The 27,474-nt window shown below is 40.7% G+C and overlaps 1 protein-coding gene across 15 annotated transcripts in view; it reads left to right on the top strand.

Moving 5' to 3' along the window:
- Positions 1-27,474, top strand: part of DNAH3 (dynein axonemal heavy chain 3) — a 209,385-nt gene that overhangs the window by 90,345 nt on the left and 91,566 nt on the right. For 14 of the 15 annotated variants that reach the window (XR_014254974.1, XM_082430917.1, XM_082430912.1 and 11 more), the window contains 13 exons: positions 1,877-1,991; positions 3,965-4,163; positions 5,413-5,521; positions 5,750-5,863; positions 6,961-7,137; positions 9,173-9,264; positions 11,051-11,270; positions 11,860-11,994; positions 14,875-14,986; positions 16,609-16,850; positions 19,898-19,998; positions 21,688-21,793; positions 24,097-24,226. Coding sequence is in view for 14 of the 15 variants with exons in the window: in XM_082430917.1 (XP_082287043.1) it covers positions 1,877-1,991; positions 3,965-4,163; positions 5,413-5,521; positions 5,750-5,863; positions 6,961-7,137; positions 9,173-9,264; positions 11,051-11,270; positions 11,860-11,994; positions 14,875-14,986; positions 16,609-16,850; positions 19,898-19,998; positions 21,688-21,793; positions 24,097-24,226 (1,852 nt within the window). In the remaining variant the exon portion in view is untranslated. The remainder of the gene's footprint in view (positions 1-1,876; positions 1,992-3,964; positions 4,164-5,412; positions 5,522-5,749; positions 5,864-6,960; positions 7,138-9,172; positions 9,265-11,050; positions 11,271-11,859; positions 11,995-14,874; positions 14,987-16,608; positions 16,851-19,897; positions 19,999-21,687; positions 21,794-24,096; positions 24,227-27,474) is intronic. The other variant, XM_082430915.1, reaches the window with a different exon arrangement.

Genomic DNA, 27,474 nt, shown 5'->3' with positions numbered 1-27,474 from the left:
AGTACGGTGCATTCCAGCAACTGAAGGCAGTTTGGTCCAGAATTGCTGTGGAATGCATGTGGTTAAGAGAGATGCAGGGGGCAGTTCCATCACCAACGGCTTTATAGACACACCAAGGGTGATGGAGACACATCAAAAAGGCTTTTTTTTTTTTTTTTTTGCTATGTGCTATGGATATTATAATTAATAACAATAACAACCACCACTATTTACTGGGTGCTTTATTCACACCAGACATTGTGCCAAGTGCTTTACATACACTATCTTATTTAATCCTCAAAACCACTTGAAGAATAGCGATAATTATCGGGATTTGACAGATCAGGAGACTGAGACTCAGAGCGTTAAAATCATTTGCCAAAGAAGACCATAACAAGAAAGTGGGGAAAATGAGATGAGCCTAAGGTGGTCTCACTTATTTTTAATTCTTTTTTTTTTTCAGTTTTTATTTATTTATTTTCGGCTGCGTTGGGTCTTCGTTGCTGCGTGCGGGCGTTCTCTAGTTGCAGTGAGCGGGGGCTACTCTTCATTGCAGTGCAGGGACTTATTGTGGTGGCTTCTCTTATTGCGGAGCACGGGCTCTAGGCCTGTGGGCTCAGTAGTTGTGGCTCGTGGGCTCTAGAGCGCAGGCTCAGTAGTTGTGGCGCACAGGCTTAGTTGCTCCGTGGCATGTGGGATCTTCCCAGACCAGGGCTCGAACCTGTGTACCCTGCATTGGCAGGCGGATTCTTAACCACTGCACCACCAGGGAAGTCCCATTTTTAATTCATTTTTATTGTTTAACTCTTTATTTTGAAATAATGTCAGACCTGCAAATAACGTTGCAAAAATAATACAAAGAATTCCCATACACTCTTCATCCAGATTCCCCACATATTAACATCTTACATAACCACAGTACAATTATCCGAATCAGGAAATCAACACTGATACAATATTATTATCTATTCTAGAAACCTTTTATACTCATCCTGGTTCAGGATCCAATCCAGGATTACATGTTTACATGCATTTAGTTTTCATATCTCCTTTGTCTACTTTAATCTGAGTTTCAGGTATTTTTGTTAATTCTGGTTTACTACCTAATTTTTTTTTTTTAAGATAGTAGTCATCTTTTCTTTTTTAAATTTATTTATTTATTTATTTATTTTTGGCTGTGTTGGGTCTTCGTTTCTGGGCGAGGGCTTTCTCTAGTTGCTGCAAGCGGGGGCCATTCTTCATCGCGGTGCGCGGGCCTCTCACTATCGCAGCCTCTCTTGTTGCAGAGCACAGGCTCCAGACACGCAGGCTCAGTAGTTGTGGCTCACGGGCCCAGTTGCTCTGCGGCATGTGGGATTTTCCCAGACCAGAGCTCGAACCCGTGTCCCCTGCATTGGCAGGCGGATTCTCAACCACTGCACCACCAGGGAAGCCCTACTACCTAATTTATATATAGTAAAATTCACCCTTTTTAGTGTGCATTTCTGAATTTTGACAAGCACATACATTTGTGTAATCACCATCACAGTCAAGACATAAAACAGTTCCAAACACCCTAAAATTTTCCTCATACCCTTTGTAGTCAACCCTTTCCCCTATTCTCAGCCTCTGGCAACTACCATTCTGTTTTCTGTCCCTATAGTTTTGTCTTTTCCACAATATTATAAAAATGAAATCATATAGTATCTAGGCTTTCAAATCTGAATTCTTTCAGTTAGCATAATGCATTTGAAATTTGTCTCAATGTTAATGACTGGGGGTGAGGGAAAGGGAGCTTGAGGGATGACATCCAGGAGTCTGGTTTGGACCATGGGGTGGTGGATGGTGTCATTCCAGAAAAGGGATTACCAGAAGAGAATCCAGTTTAACCCATTGTACCATCTTACTCCCCTGCTAGGATTTTCTGAAAAAGAGCAATGATCAGATGGCACAGATTGTCCAGCTGGTGCGAGGAAAGCTGAGCAGTGGGGCTCGACTCACCCTTGGGGCCCTCACAGTCATTGATGTCCACGGTAAGCAAGGAGGTTTCCCTCGCATTACTGACTGTCCAGTAAGAGCTGCCAGGCTCGCCTCTCTCCCTTCTGGATGGAATGACTCAGGTCCCTTTTCTCATTAGGAAGAGACTTCTCCAACTGAAAGTAAGTGAGGGGGTAAGGAGAGGAGTCAATGCTTCTTCTGTGTATCTCCATCTTATGTTTTCCCCTCCCATCCCCAACCTTTCTGAGATTTACCAACTCGAATCGATTTCCTTGTACTGATCTTAATGAACATTTTTGAATACTTACTTGGTGCCAAGCTTTGTGCTAAGTGCTTGACATACATTGTCTTATTTTTATACACATTTCACAGATTAAGAGCCTGAGGTTTGTAGAGGCAAATAACTTGCTGAGAGGCACACAGCTAGTAAGTAGCAGAGACGCTTTTGTAATTTGAACTTATGTCTGATTCCAAACCCAGAGACTGGAAATGGGCAGTGATGCAGGGAGGGAAGGGGTAAGAGAGGATGCCTTCCAGCTCTTCCTAAAAAAGAGAGAGAGAGAGAGAGAAGGAGAGAAGGAGGAAAGGAGGAAGAAGAACCAGGGTCTTTATATAGAGCAAACCACCCCCAAACCCTCACGCCATCATCACCAAGGAAACTAGGGCTGGACCAAACTGGTTGCCTGGGAACAGTGTCTCTTTTGCTTACACACCCAGCTTCCTACTGGCAGTTCATGCATCTTACTCTCTGTGAGGCTGATGCTCATTTCTTTTTCGGCCGCACGGCTTGTGGGACCTCAGTTCCCTGACCAGGGATTGAACCTGGGCCACGGCAGTGAAAGCCTGGAATCCTAACCACTAGGCCACCAGGGAACTCCCTGATGCTCATTTCAATCCCTGATGCTCATTTCAATCTGATTTCTTTTGTATAGACTAGCATAAAATCCGAAGGCGAGAAGGGAGAATGTGATCTTCATCTGGCTACATATTTAACTGGTAGGAGTAATAAGTGCAAGCATGGTTACTGCCCAGGATACCTCAGAGTGGTTGGGTTTACACACACGCACACACACACACATTCATGCACAAACACACGAACATACACTGCATAGGGAAGGTATCCCCAACCCAGTGCCTTGAGATTCACCTTCCCCTTGGATCTCTCACACATACCCTGCTCCTGTCACCACTCTCTGGGTTCTCCCAGGAATCTGGCATGGAATTAAATTCCTTGGGGTGAATGGAAGAGTTGCTGGTGTAATCTTCTGCAAGGACTCTTCTCTGTAGGGTTTTGGATTTTACTGTAATAAAGATTTCTCTCACAGAGAGGCAGTAGACTTACAGAAGTGTCCCTTTGCAAAGTTATATTTCTGAGATCCTGATTTCAAGCTGTTCTACTAGTTCTGAGATCACAATAGCACTTGCCCTGTGAGTTACCTAAAAAATAACGAATGATTCTCATAAACTTATGTCCACTCATCAACTTCAGGGCTCCCATCACTGTGAGAAAATTAAATTAGCCTCACAATCCCATGACAGAAAGGAGAAAACCTAGAAATGTATCTCCTAGTTAGTTTCTCAGACACCCCACTTCATGGAAAGAATACATCTAACAAGGATTCTTGGGACCCCTACCCTTGCTAACTATATCAGGCAAGGCAGATCGTGTTCTCCTAGGATATCTAGAGGCCTGGAACAGGGCCAAAAGGGTCACACTGGGGATAAGATAGCATTTGGGGTAACTACATATTGCAAACCCCTCTGGTTCAGCCTCCCAAGAGTTTGGGAATGATAACAGTAGCTAATACTATAAATTTATATAGTGCATAAATACAGATGTTGCTTGAAGTTTGGGGATGGGCGAGGAGGATAGTTGAGCCTAAAATTGTCACGATAGTGAGGGGTGGCCTTGATGACATCCTCAGTCAAACCTTTCTGAGGAATCCATGAAGACGGGAGGATGCTGATGGCTCTGCGAGTGTGTGTTTCCATGTCTGTGTCCCCACAGCTCGTGATGTGGTTGCCAAGCTATCTGAAGACAGTGTCTGTGATCTGAATGATTTCCAGTGGATCTCCCAACTGCGCTACTACTGGGATACCAAGGATGTACAGGTGCAGATGATCACTACAGAAGCCTTATATGGCTATGAGTACCTGGGAAACTCCCCCCGGCTGGTGATTACGCCCCTCACTGACCGCTGCTACAGGTAAACTCTGGGGCTCCCCCAGACCTGAAGGGTGAATAGAGAATTCCAAAAGGAAAACCTGGGGAAGAAGATTAGAGCATCTTGAGTTTGTTACCATTACTGTCTATATTTTAGTTTCTCAGATTTTACAATTTTTCCCTTCGTCACCATGGTCCCACAGATGGGCACTGACACTGGGCCTTAGGCCAGAAATGAGAACCCAGTAGGAGTCCTAATGCAAATTATTGTGTTCAAACCAACAATTAGCACATTGATGCCTCTCCTTGAAAATGGCACAGTGCTTAAGTAGAAAGGTCTCCAGTGGCAGGAATCAAGATGGTGCCTGGAGATCCCATGGCCAGAGGTAGAAAAGGGGCCAGGCAAAGGACCCAGGCAAGGAGTCTCTGAGCTCTGCCACCAGTCTGATGAAGAGGTATGGCCATTCTGTGCTCAGCAAAGTGCTTTGCTACTTTGCTTGGAATTTATAACTTTAGAAATCTGGACTTCGTGAACTTGTCAATTTTGTGATGTTTAGAGTTTTCTTTGATTTTATACATTCCTTAGAATGGAATTTTTTTAATTATAAAAATAGTACTTGAGTATTTTTTTTATTTCAGAGTCCTCAGTCACTTGTTTTCTATGTTCTATGATTTCTGTTCTTCATTCATTTATCTATTCCACTCATTATTCAACAACCATTTCTTGAACTTTCCTGTGCATGATGTATGACCTCCAGGAACCCTCAACCTAATGGGGTGGGGGAGACACACCCTCAGGTGATAACAAGAAAGTGTGTTAACTGAAATTATAGAGGCTCATACAAGGGGCTGTGGAACCACAGTTCACACATTTCTAGCATTTATCTTGTGCCTACCATATGGAACTGAATCAAATATGGGTCCTGAACTCAAGAGTTCATAACCTAGTGGGAGAAATATATTTATTTTTCATCATTCCATTGGCATTGGTGATCTTTGGAATGTGGAGTTTATGAGGATTTTTTACTTTTATTTGATTCATTTAGTAAGTATATATTCATTTATCCATTCAATCATTCATTCAAACAAATGCTTATAGGTGTCACCCATGTACCAGGCGCTGAGATTACAACACTGAGTAAAATAGAACTTTTTACAATGATGATATATTGCTCATATAATCAGGGGAAAATATTTAATTACTTGTCTGAGTCAAAACAAAATAAACCAAAAGCAAGTTTCTTTCCTGTGCCTTAGGACTTGGCACTGAGTTCTTATTCTCTTCTCCTTAGGACGCTGATGGGGGCTTTGAAGCTGAACCTTGGGGGAGCCCCAGAGGGTCCAGCTGGGACAGGCAAGACAGAAACCACCAAAGACCTAGCCAGAGCTTTGGCCAAGCAGGTAGAGAAATGCTGTCCATCCGCACACTCTTTTTCCCATCCCTCTCTGGACCCCTGTCCAGGGGAATTGGCATGAAGTTCAAGATGGTTCAGAGTAACAGGCAGAGTGGGGCTCTACCTCCTCCAGTGGAACAGGAAGAGGGGAGCCCCACCTCTGTTTCTTGGTGCAGGGTGATTCAGATGGGAGGAAACCCATCCTGAATGGTGCCCACATCCTCCCTCTTTCTAGTGTGTGGTCTTCAACTGCTCAGATGGTCTAGATTACAAAGCCATGGGGAAGTTCTTCAAAGGGCTGGCCCAGGCTGGAGCATGGGCCTGCTTTGATGAGTTCAACAGGATTGAGGTAACTCTGCTACTGGGCTACTGAATGGGGGGTTTGGACAGGCAGGGACTCTTTTCTGGGCTCTCAGTTCCTCAGTGACAGGGACTTATGTCACTTATGTCTCCTCTAAGGCCCGTTGCACAGAGTAAGTACTCAATGAACCAAACAAAAACAGCCCCAAGGAGACAAAATGCATATTTTATACACATAAACATTCTCACCAAATTGATTCCCTCACTCGCCCATTCAAAAATTTATTGAGGGCTTCCCTGGTGGCGCAGTGGTTGAGAATCTGCCTGCCAATGCAGGGGACACGGGTTTGAGCCCTGGTCTGGGAAGATCCCACATGCCGCGGAGCAACTAGGCCCGTGAGCCACAACTACTGAGCCTGCGCGTCTGGAGCCTGTGCTCCGCAACAAGAGAGGCTGCGATAGTGAGAGGCCCGCGCACCACGATGAAGAGTGGCCCCCACTTGCCGCAACTAGAGAAAGCCCTCGCACAGAAACGAAGACCCAACACAGCCAAAAGTAATTAATTTAAAAAAAACATGCTGAACCTCTTTTAAAAAAAAAAAAAATTTATTGAGCAGCTACTCTATGTCGGGTACTCTGCACGTGTTCATGATACAAAGATGAGCAAAAAATGGTTTTGCCCTCTAGACTGTTATAGTCTAGCAAAGGGAAATAAAAATTGAACGATACAAATAGAATATGAGAGAAGTCTATAGCAGTGGTACAAAGGAGTCATCACAAAAGAGGGGGTGGTTAATTCTATTTGGGTAGGGAATTGAGATTAGGAAATGTAAACATGCAACTTGAACCAATAAACACATACTATGGGTGAAGCATTATGCTAGGTGCTGGAACAAAGGTAAAACAAAGATAAGATACTATGGAAACTACTTACACACACACACGTATGCACATGTATGCATGCATATACACACCAATTTTCCTTTCCTTTACCAAAACCCTAAATCATGCTCCTAATTTTGAATGTGAAGGTCTTATTCTCAGGTGATGGGGTTCTTTCTTTGCTAAGTGAAGGGTACTTTGGCATAGTGGGGTTGGTGGCTGTCAGAAGCAGGAGCTCAAATCAACGAGCCATTCTCACTCCAGGTAGAAGTGCTGTCTGTGGTAGCTCAGCAGATTCTCAGCATTCAACAAGCCATTATCCGGAAGCTAAAGATGTTCATCTTTGAAGGCACTGAGCTCTCTCTGAACCCAACCTGTGCTGTCTTCATCACCATGAACCCTGGGTATGCTGGCAGGGCTGAGCTGCCAGATAACCTCAAGGTAAATACTGAGTGTGTAACTACTGGGTGTACTTTATGGTATAGAAACCTTTGGAAGTATCCGAGGGTCTCACAGAGAAGCCAAATAATAGGACCAGTTGACATTTTTCAGCTGTGAGAAGTAAAGACGTTAGTTACTTGGCTTCAGAACTCAACCGTCTCCCCAACTAGGTCTCATGAGATGGGAGGAAATATATACATAATAACCAATGGCAAAGAGGAAACAATGAACACTGGAATAAGTATCACTATTTCTGTTGTCTACAGGGGTCAGACAGTTAATATAAATGAGAAAAGCCAGCTGGGCCTGGTAGGGACTCTGACAAATGCCCCATCTAGAGTCAGCAGCCCCTACTTAGCCCCAGCCTACTGTTGCCAAGCAGGAATTGTCAGATCTTCTCATTTTTCAGGAAAAGCCAGAAATTTGGATTTTCACATGAAATCTTATTTTTAGATCCTGGCTCAATGCAAAAAAAAAAAAAAAAAAAAAAATCACTGTAGGCCAAATAAAACAGATCTGCTTATAAGAGAGCATCAAAGTTCAACACAGAGAACGCTGGTAGACCAAGACTAGAGCACATGGAGCTAAGCTGGTTAGGCCTAAGTGGTGTCCACACCAAAGCAGGCTGTTCCAACCAGCTAGAGAGCTAACAAGAGAGCTTATATGTCCCTGGTACCTACTGCTGAGCTGGCCTGGGCTACAGCTGTGGAAATAAACATTGGCCCTGCTGCTAGTGGGAGAAGGAAAGTGCCTCTGAAGGGGGAGAGAGAGAATTCCAACCAGGCCATCTTAAGGGAACAGGCACTAGATGACCTTAGCATGCTGCTCTCATGGAAGGAAAAAACACAAAGTGCAAGATGAATGGGTCTTCACCTGTGGGAAGAGCACCTAGCACCCCAACTGCATGAAAAGAGCAACCAGAGGGAAAATTCTAGGCCTGCTTCTTTATGGATTTCCTTTCAAGTTATTGCTCCATTCCCTTGCCTGAAAGACGTAAGAGAGACCTGGACAAAACCCACATTCACTGACTTTAGTACATGATGCTCCATCTGCTAGAAGCGCATTCTGATTAGTTCCCTGGAATCTAATTCAGACAAGCCACTCCTCCTCCTCCCTGGGAATGGAAAAGAAGTCAAAGAGATCCCTAAGGGTGACTCTTCCTCTCTAGGTCAGCATAGGCCAGGGGACAGCAAAGTAGAATTTGGACCCACATTTCTCATTTTAGAGTGCCCAGTTGATGTAACTACCCCCTGTACCGCTCCCAGGCAAAAACCATGTTAGATCTGCACAAACAACTTTCATGAGACAGTGTGGCATAGTAGAAGGTACCCAGAGTTGGTGTCAGGAAGCCTGGATTCTAGTCCTGGCTCTACCTCTAACTGCATGACTTGGGCAAGTCACTTCTCCTCTAAGATCTAAGATATTAGAAACAATAGCTGATGTTTACTGAGCCCTCACTATGTGCCACACACCTTTTTAAGCACTTCACTTACATAATATCATTTGTTCTCATGATAGCTATGAAGAGGGCACAGTTGTTTGTACGTTTTGAGATGAAAGACCTGAGGTCTAGAGGGGTTAGATAACTTACCCACAGTTAGTAGGTAGCAGAACAAGGACTCAAATCAAGATTTGTCTGACTTCAGGATTCTTCTGATACATAATTATCCTGCATCCCTGAATGACTTCTACTGTCTACATTGAACACCGGAAAGCTCCAATAGTTGAATGATGCTCGTTTGGCATAGGAGGATGAGGTGTTGCTAGGATACCAGCACCTAAGGCCTTCCACACAACCACTGAGGGACCCAATGTGACACATGTACCTGGACAAGGCTAGTGGGGAGGTTCATGGAGCAGTGGATCTGTCCAGTAAAGACAATCCTTCTACACTGATTTGTCCTCCGGCCCTCCTTTCCTTGATTGTCACTGGGTGGTCTGAATGATCATGTTACTTCTCTTTGCCTCTGTAGATGTACCTTCCCTCATTTTCACCTTATGTGTTTAGGTTCTGAATGTGCTGTTTCTTTTCCAGGCCTTGTTTCGGACAGTGGCCATGATGGTGCCAGATTATGCCCTCATTGGAGAAATCTCCCTCTACTCTATGGGGTTTCTAGACTCCAGAAGGTATGTTATATTGGCTTTCTAGTGGGTTCTAAAGAAAGAGTGACAGAGTGGCTTTTTGTGGGGAGGATTCAAGGTAAATTTTCCATTGGAAAAAAAAGAGAGAAACTTGAGAAACTGCTTTTACTCACAAGTTGATCTGAAAGCACATAGCCCTGGTCTTGGTCCTGACCCCATCCATGACTAGGAAATGGCTCAGATTACCAAGAAAGGGCCTCCACTCTATTTGTATACACCTGGACTTCTTCTAAGGAAGAATTGCTCATCTCTTCTCTACCCTTCACTCTAACACACACACACACACACACACACTCCTAAATGACTTAAGGCGAGACTGAAAAACATGAAGTTATTCCAAGATTGAAGAGGAAAAATTAATATAATTTAGAATTAACATTGTTATCAATATAATATTTATTTACTCAAATCAACTTGGTTATCTCTCATTCAAGTATTACCCAGTTTTCTAAGACGTAGACATACACAAGCATCAGTGTCTTTATCACATGCACCCAGAGTTGTGAATATTTATTGTAAAATGGCTTTTATTGATCTATTTCAAATTTTACATTTGTCTTTTTACATTGTCTTGCCCATAATCAATTGATTTTTTGTTACTGCAGTTATCTCCACAAGGCCCACAGTGTCTTTGTGGCCTGGAGGTCCTTGCTGTTAATGCGAGGGGCTGCAGATGTTCTCAACAGAATGTGCCATCCTTCCTAGGCTAAGTGGCTGCCTCAGTCATAAGAGGTTTATTTTTTCTATAGGAGACTTGGGTTACATTGATTTGCCTGTTCAATTCATTTATTTATTCAATTGGCAAACCACCTACCTTATGCCCAGCCCTGTGCTAGGTGCTGATGAGCAACACAGTCTTTGCTTTTAAAGTAAATCAGTCTTGTTAGAGAGGAGCCCTGCAAGGGGAATGTGCATAAGTACATTAGTTAGGGTAAACCTGACCTCCAAACTCCAATGGCTTAGCATAGCAAAAATTTATTTTTCACTCCCTAGACATCTAAAATGGGTGTTTGTGATCAGAGGATTTCTTCCCCAGGGACCCAGGTTACTTATATCTCACAGCTACAACACATGAGCATAGAGGATCTTATGGAGGAGGTTTTTATGGACCAGCCCTCAAAGTGGCGTACTTCCCTTTCATTCATATGCCACTGGCTAGGCCTCAGTGATGTGGCCACCCGTAACTGTGTGGGAGGCTAGGAAGTGTGGTCCCCCCCGTGTGCCCAGGAAAAATAAGATATGGCAGTGCACATGTGCATACATGTGTTGTGTGCTGAGTATATTAAATTTTGAATTGGTTTTCTTACATTAAAAAAGTAAAACATGGATATTGAAAAAAATTGTAATGTTACAGAAATGCAAAAATGAGTGTCCCCTCTGTGACCCTTAGTCCTACTCTTTAGGCATTAACATTGTTAATCGTTTGATGTAATCTTCCCAAGTGTGTGTTTGTGTATGTGTGGGTGTGTGGTGTACACATACATTCATATACACAGATAAAAGTATAAACACATATAACTTCTTGTACAGTATATGTTATACATATGTATGTGCTTGCTGTTTTTCATCCTGCCTTTGAAAGAGAGTTACAGTGCTTCCATAGCTCATTATGGTAACTCTGTGAAGAGGCCTTCAAATGATAGGGTTTCTCCATCAAGTTCGTGGGCAGGCCTGGCTTCTGAAGGGACAGGGCACAAGCATGTTGGGAATGTCTGCTGAGCAGGACATGGTCCTCTCTAGAGGGTCTGCAGATATGTCTTTGCCCTCCCAGTCTTGCCCAGAAGATTGTTGCAACCTACCGCCTGTGTTCAGAGCAACTTTCCTCCCAGCATCACTATGACTATGGCATGCGTGCTGTCAAGTCTGTGCTCACTGCCGCTGGCAACCTGAAGCTGAAGTATCCAGAGGAGAATGAGAGTGTCCTGCTGCTCCGGGCCTTGCTTGATGTCAACCTGGCCAAGTTCTTGGCTCAAGATGTCCCTCTATTTCAGGTATGTAGTGGTTTGGGACCTTGGCTAAGCACTGAGACGTGACATCCAAAGATGAAAAATTTTTTTGGCACCTCTTCCATCTCCTGACACCCCCTCCATTCTCTAGCCAGCATACCTCTTGCCAGATACCCTCCCCCAAATGTTAAATAATAATGGTAATAGCAATATCCCTAATTCCTGATTTTAATAAAAATAGTTTCACTGTTAGGATATTTGCTGTTGAGTGTGAGTAATTGTTTATATCAAATGTAATTAGTTTTCTTTTGGAATTATTTTAATGCCTATCTTCCTTACTAGGCTGTAAGCTCTTTAAGACAGAAATCATGACTGTCTTGTTCATTGCTAGTATAATGACTGAAAGACAGCACAGACTTATTAAATATTTGCTGACTTTTAAAATTTTGGGGAAGGAAAATCATGTTTAACAGATATTGTTGGAATTTGTAATTGTAGATAAGTATTGGTACAGGAAAAATGACGTTTGGAATTTTCCAAGGATTCCTGCTACCTGTAGATCTCATTTTAGAAAAATGTTGAGGTTATGTATCTGATAATTCATCTTTTTCACATCTTGAATTTTTGTTAACAGGGAATTATATCAGATTTGTTTCCTGGAGTTGTTCTTCCAAAGCCAGACTATGAAGTTTTTATGGAAGTGCTGAATGAGAACATCAAAAAGATGAAACTCCAGCCAGTACCTTGGTTTATTGGAAAAATTATCCAGGTTGAGTCCTTGTACCCATGTGGGAATGTACCTGTTTACTGTTTGCTGAGGTCAGGAATTAGAAAGAACTATGGTAGATTGGAACTGAGCTGACAGCAATTGGAGATGCCTGATTACAGATGAAGACACTCAACAATCTGTTGTGCCTTCAGTTTTCATTTCCAGGAGTTGACTTTTAAAATCCAATATTTTTCCTATGACCATCTTCCCTGGGGTTTCTTTTTCATCATTTGGGGATGAAACAGAACCTTTCAGGGCATTGGGCTTTGAATTAGTCAAAAACCAACTTTTTTGGTTCCCAGTGACAGAAATCCAATTCAAACTGTCTTAGTCAACAAAAGGGAATTTACTCACTTACCTAACTTTGAAAGTCCAGAAATATGTTGGTTTCAGGCATAGTGGGATATAGGTTTTTAGATAATGTCATCAGGAATCTGCCTGTCCTCATTTCTGGATTCTGCCTCTCTCTGCATGAAAAATTCATTTTCAGTTGGGCCCCCAGTAGCCTCACACTTAGATTGTCCCATGTTCAAGCCCAGAAGGAAAAAGAGCATCATTCCTGGAGTGTCCTCAGCAAAAGTCTCAGGATTAGCTTTGAATGGTGCTCATAAAGTCATGTGACCATCCCTGAACCAATTACAGAGATAAGAAGTAGACCATAACCACCCCACCTCTGCCAGAAGTGGAGGTGGAGTCAGAGCCACCCAAGTCATGTGGACTGAACCATGAAGTGGTGGTTCCTCAGGGAAAATCAGGGTGCTGTTATCAATAGGTGAAAGAAATGTTTCTACAGTCTTGACCCTGGAGAACCTTAGTGAAACTTCACACTAATTTCAGGGCTCCTTCCCTAGGATCACTTTCTATGTAAAACTGACTTAAAGTCATAAGTTGAATAAAATAAGCCCCAAATGCACTTTTTCTACAGAATCACAGGACAGAACTACAAGGGACCTTAAATGCCATCTGCTCCTGGCTCCTTAAGAACACTGGCATCCAGAGAGGGAACAGATTTGGATTCATATAAACCGAGTTTCAAATCTCACCCCCATCAGTTTTTTGCTGTGAGATTTTAGGCAAGTTAGTTCACCATTCTGAGCCCTAGTTTCTTCATCTGTAAAATGGAGGGAGTAAAACCTTCCCCACAGAGTAATTTTGAGACAAGAAGTACATAAAGTGCTAGATATAGTGCCTGATGACTATATCAAAATCAACCTCACCATCTCCACAAACATCAGAAATATCATCATTTCCCAAAATCATATTGTTATTTAGAGTTAAAGGTCAAGGTAGGACCCAGGTCTCCAGATTCTGAGATCAGAATAAAAATTTTTAGGAATAAGAATTTTTTCCTACTATGTCATTAAGAATAAACATTTTTTCCCTACTATTCATCAAATGTGCTAGTCTTGACACAATTCACTTAACTCAATATTGAATCCCAATCTATTTGTTGGGATTTTATAGATGGAATTTTTTAAACTAGGCATGAGCTTTTATTTCCAATATTTTATAATAAAAAACTTAAACATGCAGAAAAATTGAAAGAATTTTACTGAGAATACCCATGTACCCACCACCCAGATTTTATAATTAACATTTTATAATACTTGCTTTACCACTTACCTATCCATCCATCCATCCATCAACTTATCTTACTTTTTTATGTATTTCAAAGTAATTTGCAGACCTACAGATGAACTTTTATATAGTTTAGTACCAATTTTCAAAAGCAAAATATATGGAGCTACCTTCCCTTTTGTATATTGATACCTTGATAATCCATTTAAAGTTATGTGAGGGGGAAGGTGAGAGGCTATTGAATCATAAGTGCCTTTCTCTCTTTTTTCTAATGCACAGTCAACTCCATTTATCTTTATTCAATCTGAAATGTCTTTGCAATCTTCTTGAATGTAGACCTTACTTGATGGTTGGGGATTTTGTTGTTTTGTCATCTCTGTCTGTAGAACTTAGAACAGTATCTGGCACATAATAGGTGTTTAACAAATATTTGCTAACTCACTTTTGTCAGTACCTGTACCACCCCCATTGTCCTAATTTACACCCTCTGTATAACTCACTTCCAATGTGAAAAATAATGCAAACAATCCTTAAAATAAAAAAACTTCATATATTCCCTTTTGCTGAGAGACTCACAGTTTAAAAGGAGAGAGAAAACATTTCACATTAATATAAATGACCAAAGCATTTGCATTTCAACTGTCATGGACTACTTGTCACAGACAAAACAATGAGAAAATTCAAAAAATGAGCTTCCACTTAGCTGTTCATTCTCAAGGGTAGGGGCTAAAATTACATGGAGGTTCATTTATATTTTACAGCATCACCCCTGGCTCAGAAAATACATTTTAATCTATTGAGAGTTCCAATCAAGTCAGAATAGCATTTAAGCCTTGAGAAAGGAAATTTCCAATAGAAATGCAGTTGGCTAAAATGACCATTGTTTCCTTTTCCTCTTTAAAAGCAAGTAGAAATGGTGCAATGAAAAGATTAGTGGCATTGAAGTCAGAGAGCCCTGTGATCAAATCCTGGTTCCACCACTGATGAGCTTGGGCAAGTTAGTTAGCCTCTCTTGGGCTCAGTGTTCCCACCATTTAAAAGTAGTTAATGATACCTGAGTGGATTAAATGAAATAACTTAGGTAAGTCACTTGCTGCTTAGCACATAGATAGGTGCAGAGCAAATAGTATTTCCCATCCCTTAAATAATCTGAGATGCACACATATAGTTATTCATCCAAAAGATATTTAAACAATAGATGACAGATAAAGGACTGCAGTCCTTGTTCCTTGTAGACTTCTGACTAATTGCAGTTCTGGGAGGTTTGCAATGATTAACTTCTTATATGATGTCTCCTCCCAGATCTACGAGATGATGCTGGTAAGACATGGCTATATGATTGTCGGAGACCCCATGGGTGGCAAGACTTGTGCTTATAAAGTGTTGGCTGCAGCTCTGGGTGATTTACACGAAGGTAAAACTCATATCCCTGGCTTCCAGGGAGGACAGGAGTCCCCACTCAGTTGACTGGCTCCACAGAGATGATGCCAGGCTGTTAACTTTGCCATCCCTGATTTGTGACATTAGAGCCAGGAATAGAACAAGGCACACAGAGGTCTGCGGGCAGAGAATAGAGAGGGGGAGAGCTTCTAACGGGTGATTTTATGTGCATCATTAAAGCTGGAGGAATTTTCTCAAATGCTGAACAGTGGCTTCTCCAAAGGTTTCCCAATGAGAGGAAAACTCATGCCACTTGCCTAAACAAAACTGTTCTAAAAGCAGATCATTGCATGGTTTTTTTTCTTTTCCTTATTTTTCTTTCCATCCCTTCTTTCCCTCTCTTTCTTTCCCTCCCCTTTCCTTTTTTCTCCTTCCCATTCTCCCCCCCTCCCATCCAGCCTGCCTCCCTCCTTCCCTCCCTCCTTTCCTTCTTTCCTTCCTTCAATTTAATGTAAAAGATAAGACCTCAGACTTTTGAATGAAACCCAGACCTTGGGCAAATAACTAAACCTCTCTTTGCCTCTGTTTTCCCAGCTGTAAAATGGGATTGTTGTGATAATTAAATGAGATTATGCAGGTAAATAACCTAGCTCAACAAATAAAAGCCATGTTTATTGCCAGAGAAACAGTTTTGAGGTTTTTTTCTTTTATAAAACACAAGGCTGTGGTTTTGAAAAGCAGTGCCTTGCTGTGCCTGTGTTTACACGATCCCTTCCAGTATGCTTCATTTTAATATTTTTTTCTAATAACATTGAATTACTGCTGATTGAGTTACTGTGGAATTTTTGAGATTTTTGTTTTGGGCACTAACTTGGCCTTAATAACTTGGGCATTTCAAACTTAAGTAATAATTTTGGCATTGAATATAATTTAGGAAACTAAATGAAGAGAAAGGAGGTTACCCCATTGTCTTTGCCTCAGAATTATGCAGAAATGATTCTTTATTTAGTTCATGGCTCAGGCACTCCAGTTTTTCCTTACTTTGAAGGATCATGTAAAAGTGTGGTTATTTTCTGTTATTAAATACATACAATGTGCCATCCATCAGCCTGTGTATTCTGGTTGGGTCCTGGTGCTCCATTTCTCAGGGGACACTTATTGGGCAGCTAAAGAAGAGGTTTCAGGGCTAAGCTAGCCCTTCAGATAGACAAAAGGAAAATAACCATCATTTTCCAGAATCTTTTACCTGTCAGCTGTTTCCTCATCTCAAGTCAAAGCCAAGGTTCTAGGGTAGCCAGGTACATAAAGAGTCAGGTACATAAAGAGACCTGATTATATGGCATCTCTCTCCTTTACTGCCTGAGTTCTTTTAGGCCCAGGCAGACTTCTTTAGATCTGACTGGCACATTTGACTTGTTTGAAATGAGCCTCAGAAAACAATATGGTGAGAAACTAATAGCTGTAATAACCTAACAATTTAAGGCTTTGCCTATCTAGTTATCCCAATTTTTATACGGACTGAGTACAAATTTTAAGGACTATCCTTGGATGGCATATTGATGAAAGTTGTTTGGTCTTTTAGATGGCGTTATTTCTTGTCCTAATGTTCTGGTGTCACCAGAACTTTTGTAACTTGTGTTGGACCTTCTTGCCCAGCCAACCAGATGGAGGAATTTGCTGTGGAGTATAAGATCATTAACCCCAAGGCTATCACCATGGGGCAGCTGTATGGGTGCTTTGACCAAGTGAGCCATGAGTGGACAGATGGTGTTCTTGCCAATGCTTTCCGGGAGCAAGCATCTACTTCGTCTGATGACCGCAAGTGGATTATATTTGATGGGCCAGTGGATGCTGTTTGGATTGAAAATATGAATACTGTTCTGGATGACAATAAAAAGGTACCTGTCTGATATCACTTTTACATGGATGTGGAATAAACTCTTTTACTGAAGTTAGTGATTGATCAAAACTATATAACAATGGAATATTACTCAACCATAAAAAGAAACGAAATTGAGTTATTTGTAGTGAGGTGGATGGACCTAGAGTCTGTCATACAGAGTGAAGTAACTCTGAAAGAGAAAAACAAATGCCGTATGCTAACACATATATATGGAATCTAAAAAAAAAAAAAAAAATGGTCATGAGGAACCTAGGGGCAAGATGGGAATAAAGATGCAGACCTATTAGAGAATGGACTTGAGGACACGGGGAGGGGGAAGGGTAAGCTGGGACAAAGTGGGAGAGTGGTAGTGTATATATGGACATATATACACTACCAAATGTAAAATAGATAGCTAGTGGGAAGCAGTCGCATAGCACAGGGAGATCAGCTCCATGCTTTGTGACCACCTAGAAGGGTGGGATAGGGAGGGGGCGAGGGAGGGAGATGCAAGAGGGAAGAGATATGGGGATATATGTATATGTATAACTGATTCACTTTGTTATAAAGCAGAAACTAACACACCATTGTAAAGCAATTGTACTCCAATAAAAATGTTAAAAAAACTATATAATATATACATTTATTACACTAAGAATAAATGCCCCACAAGAAAGTAACAGTTATCAATTCATGAATTATGCTTTTGTTTGTACTTGTAGTGGGTAAGTTATGTGTGTTTAGAGACACTGCTGTATAGTGGTTAAAAGCCTTGGTGCTGGCATCAAATTGGCCTACTAGCTCTACAATTGAGCTGTTATATTGGGCAAGTCACATAACTTCTCTGAACCAGTTTCTTCTTGTGTAAAAAGGTAGTAATAAATAAGGGTGTTGATAATTAAATAAGATAGTCCATATATAGTGCCTGATATATGAGATGTGTTTTGGTTATCCATTGCTGTATAGCAAACTACCTTAATACTTCGTGGCTTAACTTTGCTCTTGATACTGTGGATTATAAATTTTGGAAGGGCTCAGGTGGGTTCAGCTAATCCTCATGATGTCAGCTGGGGCAGCTAGGGCTAGAGGAGCCACATCCATGGTAGCTTCTTCACTCAATGTCTGCGGGCTCATTCTTCCTTGTCTTGTCTATCTCTGTGTAACTCTCTCTGTGTCTCTGTCTCTCTGCCTTTCTCTCAAAAAGCATCTTATCCTCCAGGCCTCTCCACCTGGCTTGGGCTTATCATTTGGTGGTCTTGGAGTAGTGGCACTTCTTAGATGACGGTTAATTTCCAAGAGGCAGGCAGTGAGTTTTCAGGAAATTAAGAGGTATGCTTGGAACTGGCACAGCATCACTTTCTCTGAATTCTATTAATCAAAGAAGTCACAGAGCCTGCCCAGATTCAAGGGGGTGGAGAAATAGACTCTACCTCTTGATGGAGGTGGGCGAGGTCACGTTGCAAAAGCGTACGTGGAATGGGAGATATTGTTGCAGCAGTCTTTGGAAAATGCATTCTGCCACAGTAAATGTAGTGGCTAAAGAGCTTAGACTCTGGAGCCAGACAGCCTGGGTTCAGACGCTGTCCTGAACCACTTAGCAGTCATGTAACCTCAGGCAAGCTGTTTAGTCTCTCTATGCCTCAATTACATCATCTGTAAAATGAGAATAACAGTATCTATGTCATAATGTTGTTAGGAAGATTAGATAAATTAATATTTGCAAACTGATTATAATATTGCCTGGCATGTAGCAAGTGCTATATAACTGTTGAAATAAAATAAAATAATGTTTATCACCATTTCAAGGAAGAGTTCTTACACTGACTATACATCATTATCAAATCAAAATATATTTTCCTTCTGCATTTAAATTTCACAAGACTAAGAGTGAGTCATGCTCAACAATGGAAGGCCTAATTATCCAAATTATATACATACACTAATAATATCATGTTCATAATTTTGATTATATAGCATATAAAAAAAGAAGTAAGTTTTATTACATGATATGGGCTATGTTATATAAACTAATTGTACACATGTATTGGTTGGTCTTGAGATCAGAAGTATAAAGAGTCATAATCAGTGAATTTCCTGATGGCTCTTCACAGCTCTGAATGAAATCAAACTACTGTCACAGGTATGGGTCTATTTCACTTTTCTTGATTTTCAGAGATGACACTGTTAATGGTATCAGTCCCATAACAGCTGTGACCTTCCTAGGGTTACACGTAATGACCTGTTCCAGATGTGTTTGATGTGGGTCAGATAATATATCAGAAACTTTTTAAACCACAATTTAGGATGAGAAGCAGGGAACAATGGAGTTTCCTCTTTTCCCCTGAGAGACCAAGGCCTCAGGCCATCTTATGACTTAAACATCTCACTTTAACCCATGTTGGCAAATGAGAAGCAGCACCACGGACTTGGTGTATATACTCAGAGGCTGTCCTGTGTATTTGCACTACTTTCTGCAGGGATATGCCTGCTAAACACTAGGACTTGTGATCGTCTTTCCTTCCATTCCAAAAAAGGATGTGGAGATATTCTTGTCATTCTAACCCTGGGCCAGTCCATGAGGGATTCCAAAAGGAGTCTTTGTGGGAAACTTGAGCAAATAAAACTGGATGGGGGTGTGCTATTAAATTCCTTCCACTGAGGAAGGAACCATGAAACTTGCTGTAGTCCGATAATTTCTGGATTCTTCATCTAAGGCTGCAAGTCAGTGGTTCTCTGACCTCCCTATTTAATATTACAGCTCACCACACACAGCATTCTCCAGCCCCTCTTCGACTTTATTTTTCTCCAAAGCACTTGCATCACTGTATATTCTATATATTTTGCTTATCATCTGTCTCCTCCGAGCAGAATGCAAACCTCAAGAGGACAGGAATTTTTGTCTGTTTTATTCTACACAACTAGCATAGTGCCTGGCACAGAAGAGGTGCTCAAGAAGTATTTGTTGAATGAATTCAAACCATCTCTGTCCCCACTGATGCCTTTCATTTGCAGATGGAATTTAATTCATTTGCTGCCCTCCACCCCTCTGCTTTGTACTTTCAGCTTTGTTTAATGAGTGGAGAGATTATCCAGATGAGCTCCAAGATGAGTCTGATCTTCGAGCCAGCTGACCTGGAGCAGGCCTCCCCCGCCACTGTGAGCAGGTCAGTCAGCTTGCATGGAACCCCTGAGGGAATGTGAGGCCTCACTAACCCTAAGCAGGAGGGAAAGCTCTAAAAATCCATAAATGTGATTAAACTCTAGCAGATCACCTACATTACTTGTTGTCAGATTTGTCATAAAGTTAGTCCTCAATCCACAGTGCTGGTAGGGATCTAAGATCAGGCAGTCACTTTGGAAAAGAGATTGATATCATCTCCTAAAGTTGATCTTTCTTATGCCTCAAGACCCAGTAATTCTGCTTGTAAGTATTGATATATACCCAAAAGAAACTTTTGCCCATGTACAATAGGAGACATGTACCAGAATTTTCAGAGTAGCATAATTTACAATAACAAACACTTAGAAACAACCCAAATGCCCATTAACAGGAGCGAATTAAAAGGTATAATAAGATCACAAATCGTAGTATTTGTATGTCATTCAAAATAAATGAACTGTACTGACAAGCAACTATATAAGAGAAATCTTAGTAAAATTAAAGATAAAATCTTAACAATATTATATATGAAAGTAAGCCTGTAATATTACATACAGCATAGTGTCCCCTTCTAAATTATTAAAAACAAGTAAATATATATATATGTGTATATATATATATATATATATGCTATAAAACTCTATAAGAAGGAAAGAAATCAAAGCACAGGTGAGCATGAGATTCAAGATGCTGTATAACCTCAGGTGGGGAAAGCCAGGGGCATAGGATAAGGGAGACTATATGGTTAGATGAAGGTTATTGTCAAGACCCTAGCTTCTGCCTGGGTATTGGGTTCATGGGCACTTAGTACATTATTGAAAACAATTAACTAAGAAAGGCCATGCATGGGCTAATGATGAGTGTGCCAAGGATAAGAATTAATCCAATAATGTAACTTCAGTCCATAAAAAATAAAATTAAATAAAATCAGCCCACATTCCCAAAGGCAATGTAAGGGAATAGAAAGAGCATATGGCAAGTTAGACCAACTTGGGCTCCCACCCTGGCCACACCACTTGCTAGCTGTGTGACCTCTTCCGAGTCACTTAACCTCTCTGAGCTACAGTCTCCTCATGTCTAAAATGTATACCATAAAGCAGAATATTTAGAGATGAAGGCCATTAAGACTTAGCATAGTGGCTGACACGCAGTAGGTGTTCAATAAATGGTAGCCAGTGTTAGTAACAAAGGAGAGAGTGCCTAGATATAACAGAATGGGGAAAAAAAGTGCTAAATAAAATGTTACATGTCAGTGCATGGTAATGTACTAACATTATGGTAATGATAATAGTAGCTTTCATTGATTAAGAGTTTTCTGTGTGCTAGGCCTTTCATTTAACCATTACATCAGCCTTATAAACTACATACTTTTTATATTCCTCAATTTACAGACAAGGACACAGAAGTTCAGAGACAGTAAAGAAATTTGCCCAAGGTCACTCAATTAGTAAAGTCTGGGGCTGGGATTTGAAACCAGGTCTCTGATTCTCAAGACCCAACTCTTAGCACTGGTCTCCACCCTTTCCTGGCAAAATCTGTGCATCTTTCCTTTGGCTTGGAGCTGGTGAGGGTCTATGCCCCGACCCAAGCTCCAGCCTCTTACCTCACCATGACCTCCTACATTTACTTCACCCCTACGTGCTTGGGAGCCAGATGTGGACCAGGCTGGTCCTCCTCTGTTTGTGCTTGCCAGGTGTGGGATGATCTACATGGAGCCCCATCAGCTAGGCTGGAAGCCCCTGAAGGATTCATACATGGACACCCTGCCTTCCAGTCTCACCGAGGAACACAAGGAATTGGTGAGATCCTCTGGTCCCTTTCCTTCCTGTCCCTCCCTGTCTCCCTACTCCTCATCTCAAAGGTCTTCTAGGATCATTTTCACGTTCATAATTACAGAAGGCAAGAAGGAGCAGGAGACTCCCTGACTGTCCCTAATTATCTTGCTTCCTGGCTACCTGCCATTTTTCTGACTTTCTTCTCCACGTGGTGGGCATGGGGTGATGCAGTCAATTTCTCCTTTCTCTTCCACCTTCTGCATTACTTCTTGGCTCCCCAGTGGAGAATTTTGGTGCTTGAGAAACGTTCTATTTGATGACTGGAATGTCACCCCTTTCCCCATTGCCTACTAGAGGAAATGCCTCTGGAAGTTGCTCTAAAGATGGACCAGGTTAGGAAGACCTGTGTTCCTCTCTTCACTGCCACTTCCCATCCCTGTAACCTAGAGTCCATACCTTCTATATTTAGGGAGCCAGAACCAGTTAGAAATTCTCTTAGTGCAGCTACTAAGAGTGTCCATTTTCTTCTTCCCTTCCTAAAAGAGATGTGAATGTTCAGGTTACATTAGCACACACTCAGACAAGGGAAGTAGGAAGGGAGAACCAGTTCTTATGGTGTTTCTTGTCTTTCCCTGCATTAACAGGATTCCCTAGGAAAGTTTCCCACTGAAGAAGCCAAGAAGTATCTGAGGTGGATTCTCTTCCCACTGTGGAAACAGTCTGGGGAACTGTGTAGAACAGCCCCTCTCCTGTCACATTTACATACATGTACAATATATATATAGCATGTTTATTTACATAGACACATATCCACATGCACAGTCAGAAACCAATCTACACATGCACAGGAAGCCTTCAGAAACTTCCCAGTGTCCTTAGTACAGTCTAACTTCTTATCAAGGCCTCTGAGACTGTGATCCCACCCAGCCTGCCTCTCCAACCTCACCTACCCTCTTCTCAGCCTCAGCTCATTATCTTCCAGCCCTTGGGTCTTGTTTCCATTCCTAGAAAACCCCAGGTTTTACTACCTCAAAGCTTTTGCACGTTTTATTCCTCTGTCTGGAAATCCTGCCCCATTTATTCTCATAAGGGATGATTCACTTTTGTCATCCAGGTCTCAGCATAAAGGCCTCCTTCTCCAAGAAGTCTTCCCTGACTACCCTATTAAACCCTACCTGTTATTTCCCATTGTAATACCTTTATTTGTTTCCTGCTAGTACATTCATGATTTGTAAATACTTAGTCCATTTCCTTGCTTGTTTATTTATTTTTTGTTTGTCTTCCCTTCCCCTCAGACTGTAAACCACGAGGACAGGGACCTTGTCTATCTTGTTCATCATTTATCCTTAGCACCTACCACACTGCATTTAGTAGATGCACAATAAATTTTGCTGACTGAAAACCACATATCTGTGTACTCATGTATAGTCATATATACATATAAAGACATCTGTACATTCATATATGCACACATATCCATATATAATCAGTATGAGTATATTTATTTAGTGATGACCTGCCTACTTACAAAAAAATAACTTAAGGTAATTTACAGCAAAAGTCACAAAGTATAACAAAAATGAAAAAAACACTAAGGGGAGAAAGTGAGTCAAGTAATTTTTTAATATATTTTTTATTAGAGTATAGTTGCTCTACACTGCTGTGTCAGTGTCTGCTGTATAGCAAAGTGAATCATCCATACATACACATATATGCCATCTTTTTTGGATTTCCTTCCCATTTATGTCACCACAGAGCACTGAGTAGAGCTCCCTGTGCTATACAGTAGGTTCTCATTAGTTATCTGTTTTAAATTGGGTGGGGAGCAGAGCCAAGAGACAACAATTAACATACCCACCAATAAGTATGTACATACATAGATACATACGGGGGAATTACTGAAAATGAGCCTGAAATTCCCTGTGGCCACTTTCTACAGGAGACCTGCCTTATAAATGCCAGTCAGTCATTTGCAAATCAGTTGTTTGGAATTCCTAACATTTTTTTTTATAGAAACAAAGGCAGATACAGTGGCTGGGACCTAAAACTATTTCATGCATCCTGTAGCTGACCCATAGTGGCTCCAAGCTTCTCTTGAGTATTCAGCTTAGTGGAATGGGAGGGGTGGGGAATGGCCAGTGGGCTGCACAGTCCATTAAATAGGAAGCTGGGGGCATCTGTCTTGGTGCCTGTGGACTTTCTTCAGTACACCTAGACTCAAAACTAATCAGCAGTCTTACCAACATTTCCAGCCTCCTCGAGGTGTACCAAGCTCTTGGTCTTAAACACACTTTTTAATAATGTCAAATCTCACTTTCTACTCTTAGATCAATGACATGTTCATGTGGCTTGTCCAGCCCTGCCTGGAATTTATTCACCTTCAGTGTAAATTTGTGGTCCAAACATCTCCCATCCACCTTGCCTTCTCAATGATGAGACTGTACTCCTCTCTGCTAGGTAAGTACTACCCTACAGTTCTTAAGCCAGATGAGCGTATGGTGTGCCTTGGCCATTTCTTCTGCTCCCACCCCTATTATTCCCTCCATGAGTTACAATGAAACCAGCATTTTGGTCTAGAACCAACAAGTCTTTTGAGTGTAGATAGTAGAATTTGGTGGAAAGAGTCCATATATTTTGGCTTGATCTTACATTGACTTCCTGGGTATTCTTGTGCAAATTAGCCCATTCTTCCTCAGTATTAGATTCCTCATCCACACAGTGGGAATAATAATTCCTGTTCTTCTTTACCTAACAGGGATATCCCAGAGGAAAATGAATTTAGATGACATATGTAAATGTATATCAGAAAAAAAAGATTCTGAAAAGAATAAGATAGGAAGTTTTTCCATGTTAAGAAAACTTAGATTACAAAAATCTGAATTCATAAAACACATAGATACACTATAAAAAAAACTGATCACATTAGTCTCCAGAACTAGGGAACTTCTCCAGGACATGGAGAACCATTGGTTTAAATGTCCTGGAGAAGTTCTCTATAACCATTTCACATAAATCAAATTTTACAAGATTCTATTGGAAATAACAAAAGATGTGTTAATTTGGAGAACTTTTATTGGATGCCATTTCTTTCTCAAGATAATACATAATTCAAACTGGAGGTGAATCTTCTTACAGCTTCTGCTACATGAACATATTTTCTCAACCCATTTCTTCCAAAGGCATTATAGATGTAGATTAAAAAAAAAAGTAACATGGGAAACTGTTGAGTGGAGACTTTCTCTAGCTAAATATTATTTGATTTTCTAAAATTAAAATTACAGGCAATATTTTTAAAAACACACTAATTCATACAATATCATATGTTTGTATTTTTATTTGTAAATTTTGCATACTTTCCCAAGCTCCTTTTACTATCCTTGTGTAGTATCTCCTCCAGGAAAGAAAGCACCAGCATGAGAAGTGAACTTATTGTCCACAGTCCTGAGTAACCTCATCTCTTGCCTTCCTGAGTCTATAGCTATGAATCCTCTCAGGAGTGCCCAAATACACACAACTACTAAAAATGGGGGACTGGGTTTGAATGCACACATATTTGATTTTGGGGCTATAACTTTTTACTCTGTCAATGTTAAAATGCAAGAACATGGTAGCTGTGATTAACAAGGACTTGAGATAAGGAACACTGAATACATTTTTAGCCTTTTATTTTGAAATAATTTTAGACTTAAAGAAAAATTGCTAAAAGAATGTAGAGTCACATATACCCTTTACTGAGATTTCTTTAATGTTAACGTCTTATATAATGAAGGTACAATTATCATAATAAGGAAATTAACATTGATACTATACTGTTAACTACACTTTATTTGAATTTCACATTTTTCCACAAATGTTCTTCTTCTGATCCAGGATCCAATTCAAGATGCCACATTGTATTTAATTGTTGTTATCTCTTTGGTCGCCTACCAGCTATGACAGTTCTTCAGTCTTTCCTTATATTTCATAACCTTTTCACTTGATGAAGACTGGCCGGTTATGTTATAGAATGCTTCTCAATTTAAGTTTGCCTCATATTTTCTCATAATTAGATTGAGATTGTGCTTTTTAAAAAAATTGAGGTATAGTTGATTTACAATATTATATGTTTCAGGTGTAAAATGCAGTGATTCACAATTTTTAAAGATTATATTCCATTAAAGTTATTATAAAATACTGGCTATATTCCCTGTGTTGTACAATATATCCTTGTAACTTATTTGTTACATGCATAGTAGTTGGTACTTCTTAATCACCAAACATTGTCTTGCCCCTCCCCTGTCCCTCTTCCCGCTGGTAACTACTAGTTTGTTTTCTATATCTGTAAGTCCATTTCTTTTTTGTTATATTCACTAGTGTGTTGTACTTTTTCGATTCCACGTATAAGTGATAACATGCAATATTTGTCTTTTTCTGTCTGACTTATTTTACTAAGCATAATAACCTCCAAGCCCATCCATGTTCTTGCAAATGGCAAAATTTCATTCATTTTTATGGCTGAGTCATCCATCTTCTTTAATGATTCATCTGTGGATGGACACTTAAGTTGCTTCCATATCTTGGCTATTGTAAATAATGCTGCTATGAACGTTGGGTGCATGTATCTTTTTTTTTTTTTTTTTTTTTTTTTAAATTTATTTATTTATTTATTTTTGGCTGTGTTAGGTCCTTGTTGCTGTGCGAGGGCTTTCTCCAGTTGCGGTGAGCGGGGGCCACTCTTCATCGCGGTGCGCGGGCCTCTCACTGTTGCGGCCTCTCCCGTTGCGGAGCACAGGCTCCAGGCGCGCAGGCTCAGTAGTTGTGGCACACGGGCTTATTTGCTCCGCGGCATGTGGGATCTTCCCAGACCAGGACACGAACCCGTGTCCCCTGCACTGGCAGGCAGACTCTTAACCACTGCGCCACCAGGGAAGCCGCCACATGTATCTTTTTGAATTAGTGTTTTTGTTTTTTCAGATATGTGCCCAGGAGTGGGATTGCTGGATCATATGACAACTCTATTTTTAGTTTTCTGAGGAACCTCCATACTGTTTTCCACAGTGGCTGCACCAATATACATACCTGCCAACAGTGTACGAGGGTTCCTTTTTCTCCACATCCTTACCAACATTAGATATTTGTGGTCTTTTTGATGATAACTATTCTGACAGGTGTGAGGTGATACCTCATTATGGTTTTCATTTGCATTTCTCTGATGATTAAAGATGTTGAACATCTTTTCATGTGCCTGTTGGCCATCTGTATCTCTTCTTTGGAAAAATGTCTATTCAGATCTTCTGCCCATTTTTAATCAGGTTTTTTGTTTTTTTGTTGTTGATTTATATGACCTGCTTATGTATTTTAGATATTAACCCCTTATCAGTCATATCATTTGCAAATATTTTCTCTGATTCAGTAGGTTGTCTTATCATTTTGTCCATGGTTTCCTTTGATATGCAATAACTTTTAAGTTTCATTAGGTCCCACTTGTTTAGTTTTGATTTTGTTTCCTTTGCCTTAGGAGACAAATCAAAAAAATATTGCTACAATTTATGTCAAAGAGTGTTCTGCCTATGTTTTCTTCTAGGAGTTTTATGGTTTATGGTCTTACATTTAGGTCTTTAATCCATTTTGAGTTTATTTTTTATGTATGGTGTGAGAAAATCTTCTGATTTTATTCTTTTACATATAGCCGTCCTATTGTCCCAGCACCACTTACTGAAGAGACT

This window comes from Balaenoptera physalus, assembly GCF_965194825.1.
Source record: "Balaenoptera physalus genome assembly, chromosome: 16".
In the NCBI taxonomy this organism is placed as follows: domain Eukaryota; kingdom Metazoa; phylum Chordata; class Mammalia; order Artiodactyla; family Balaenopteridae; genus Balaenoptera; species Balaenoptera physalus.
This window is presented reverse-complemented; position numbering and strand designations above follow the sequence as displayed.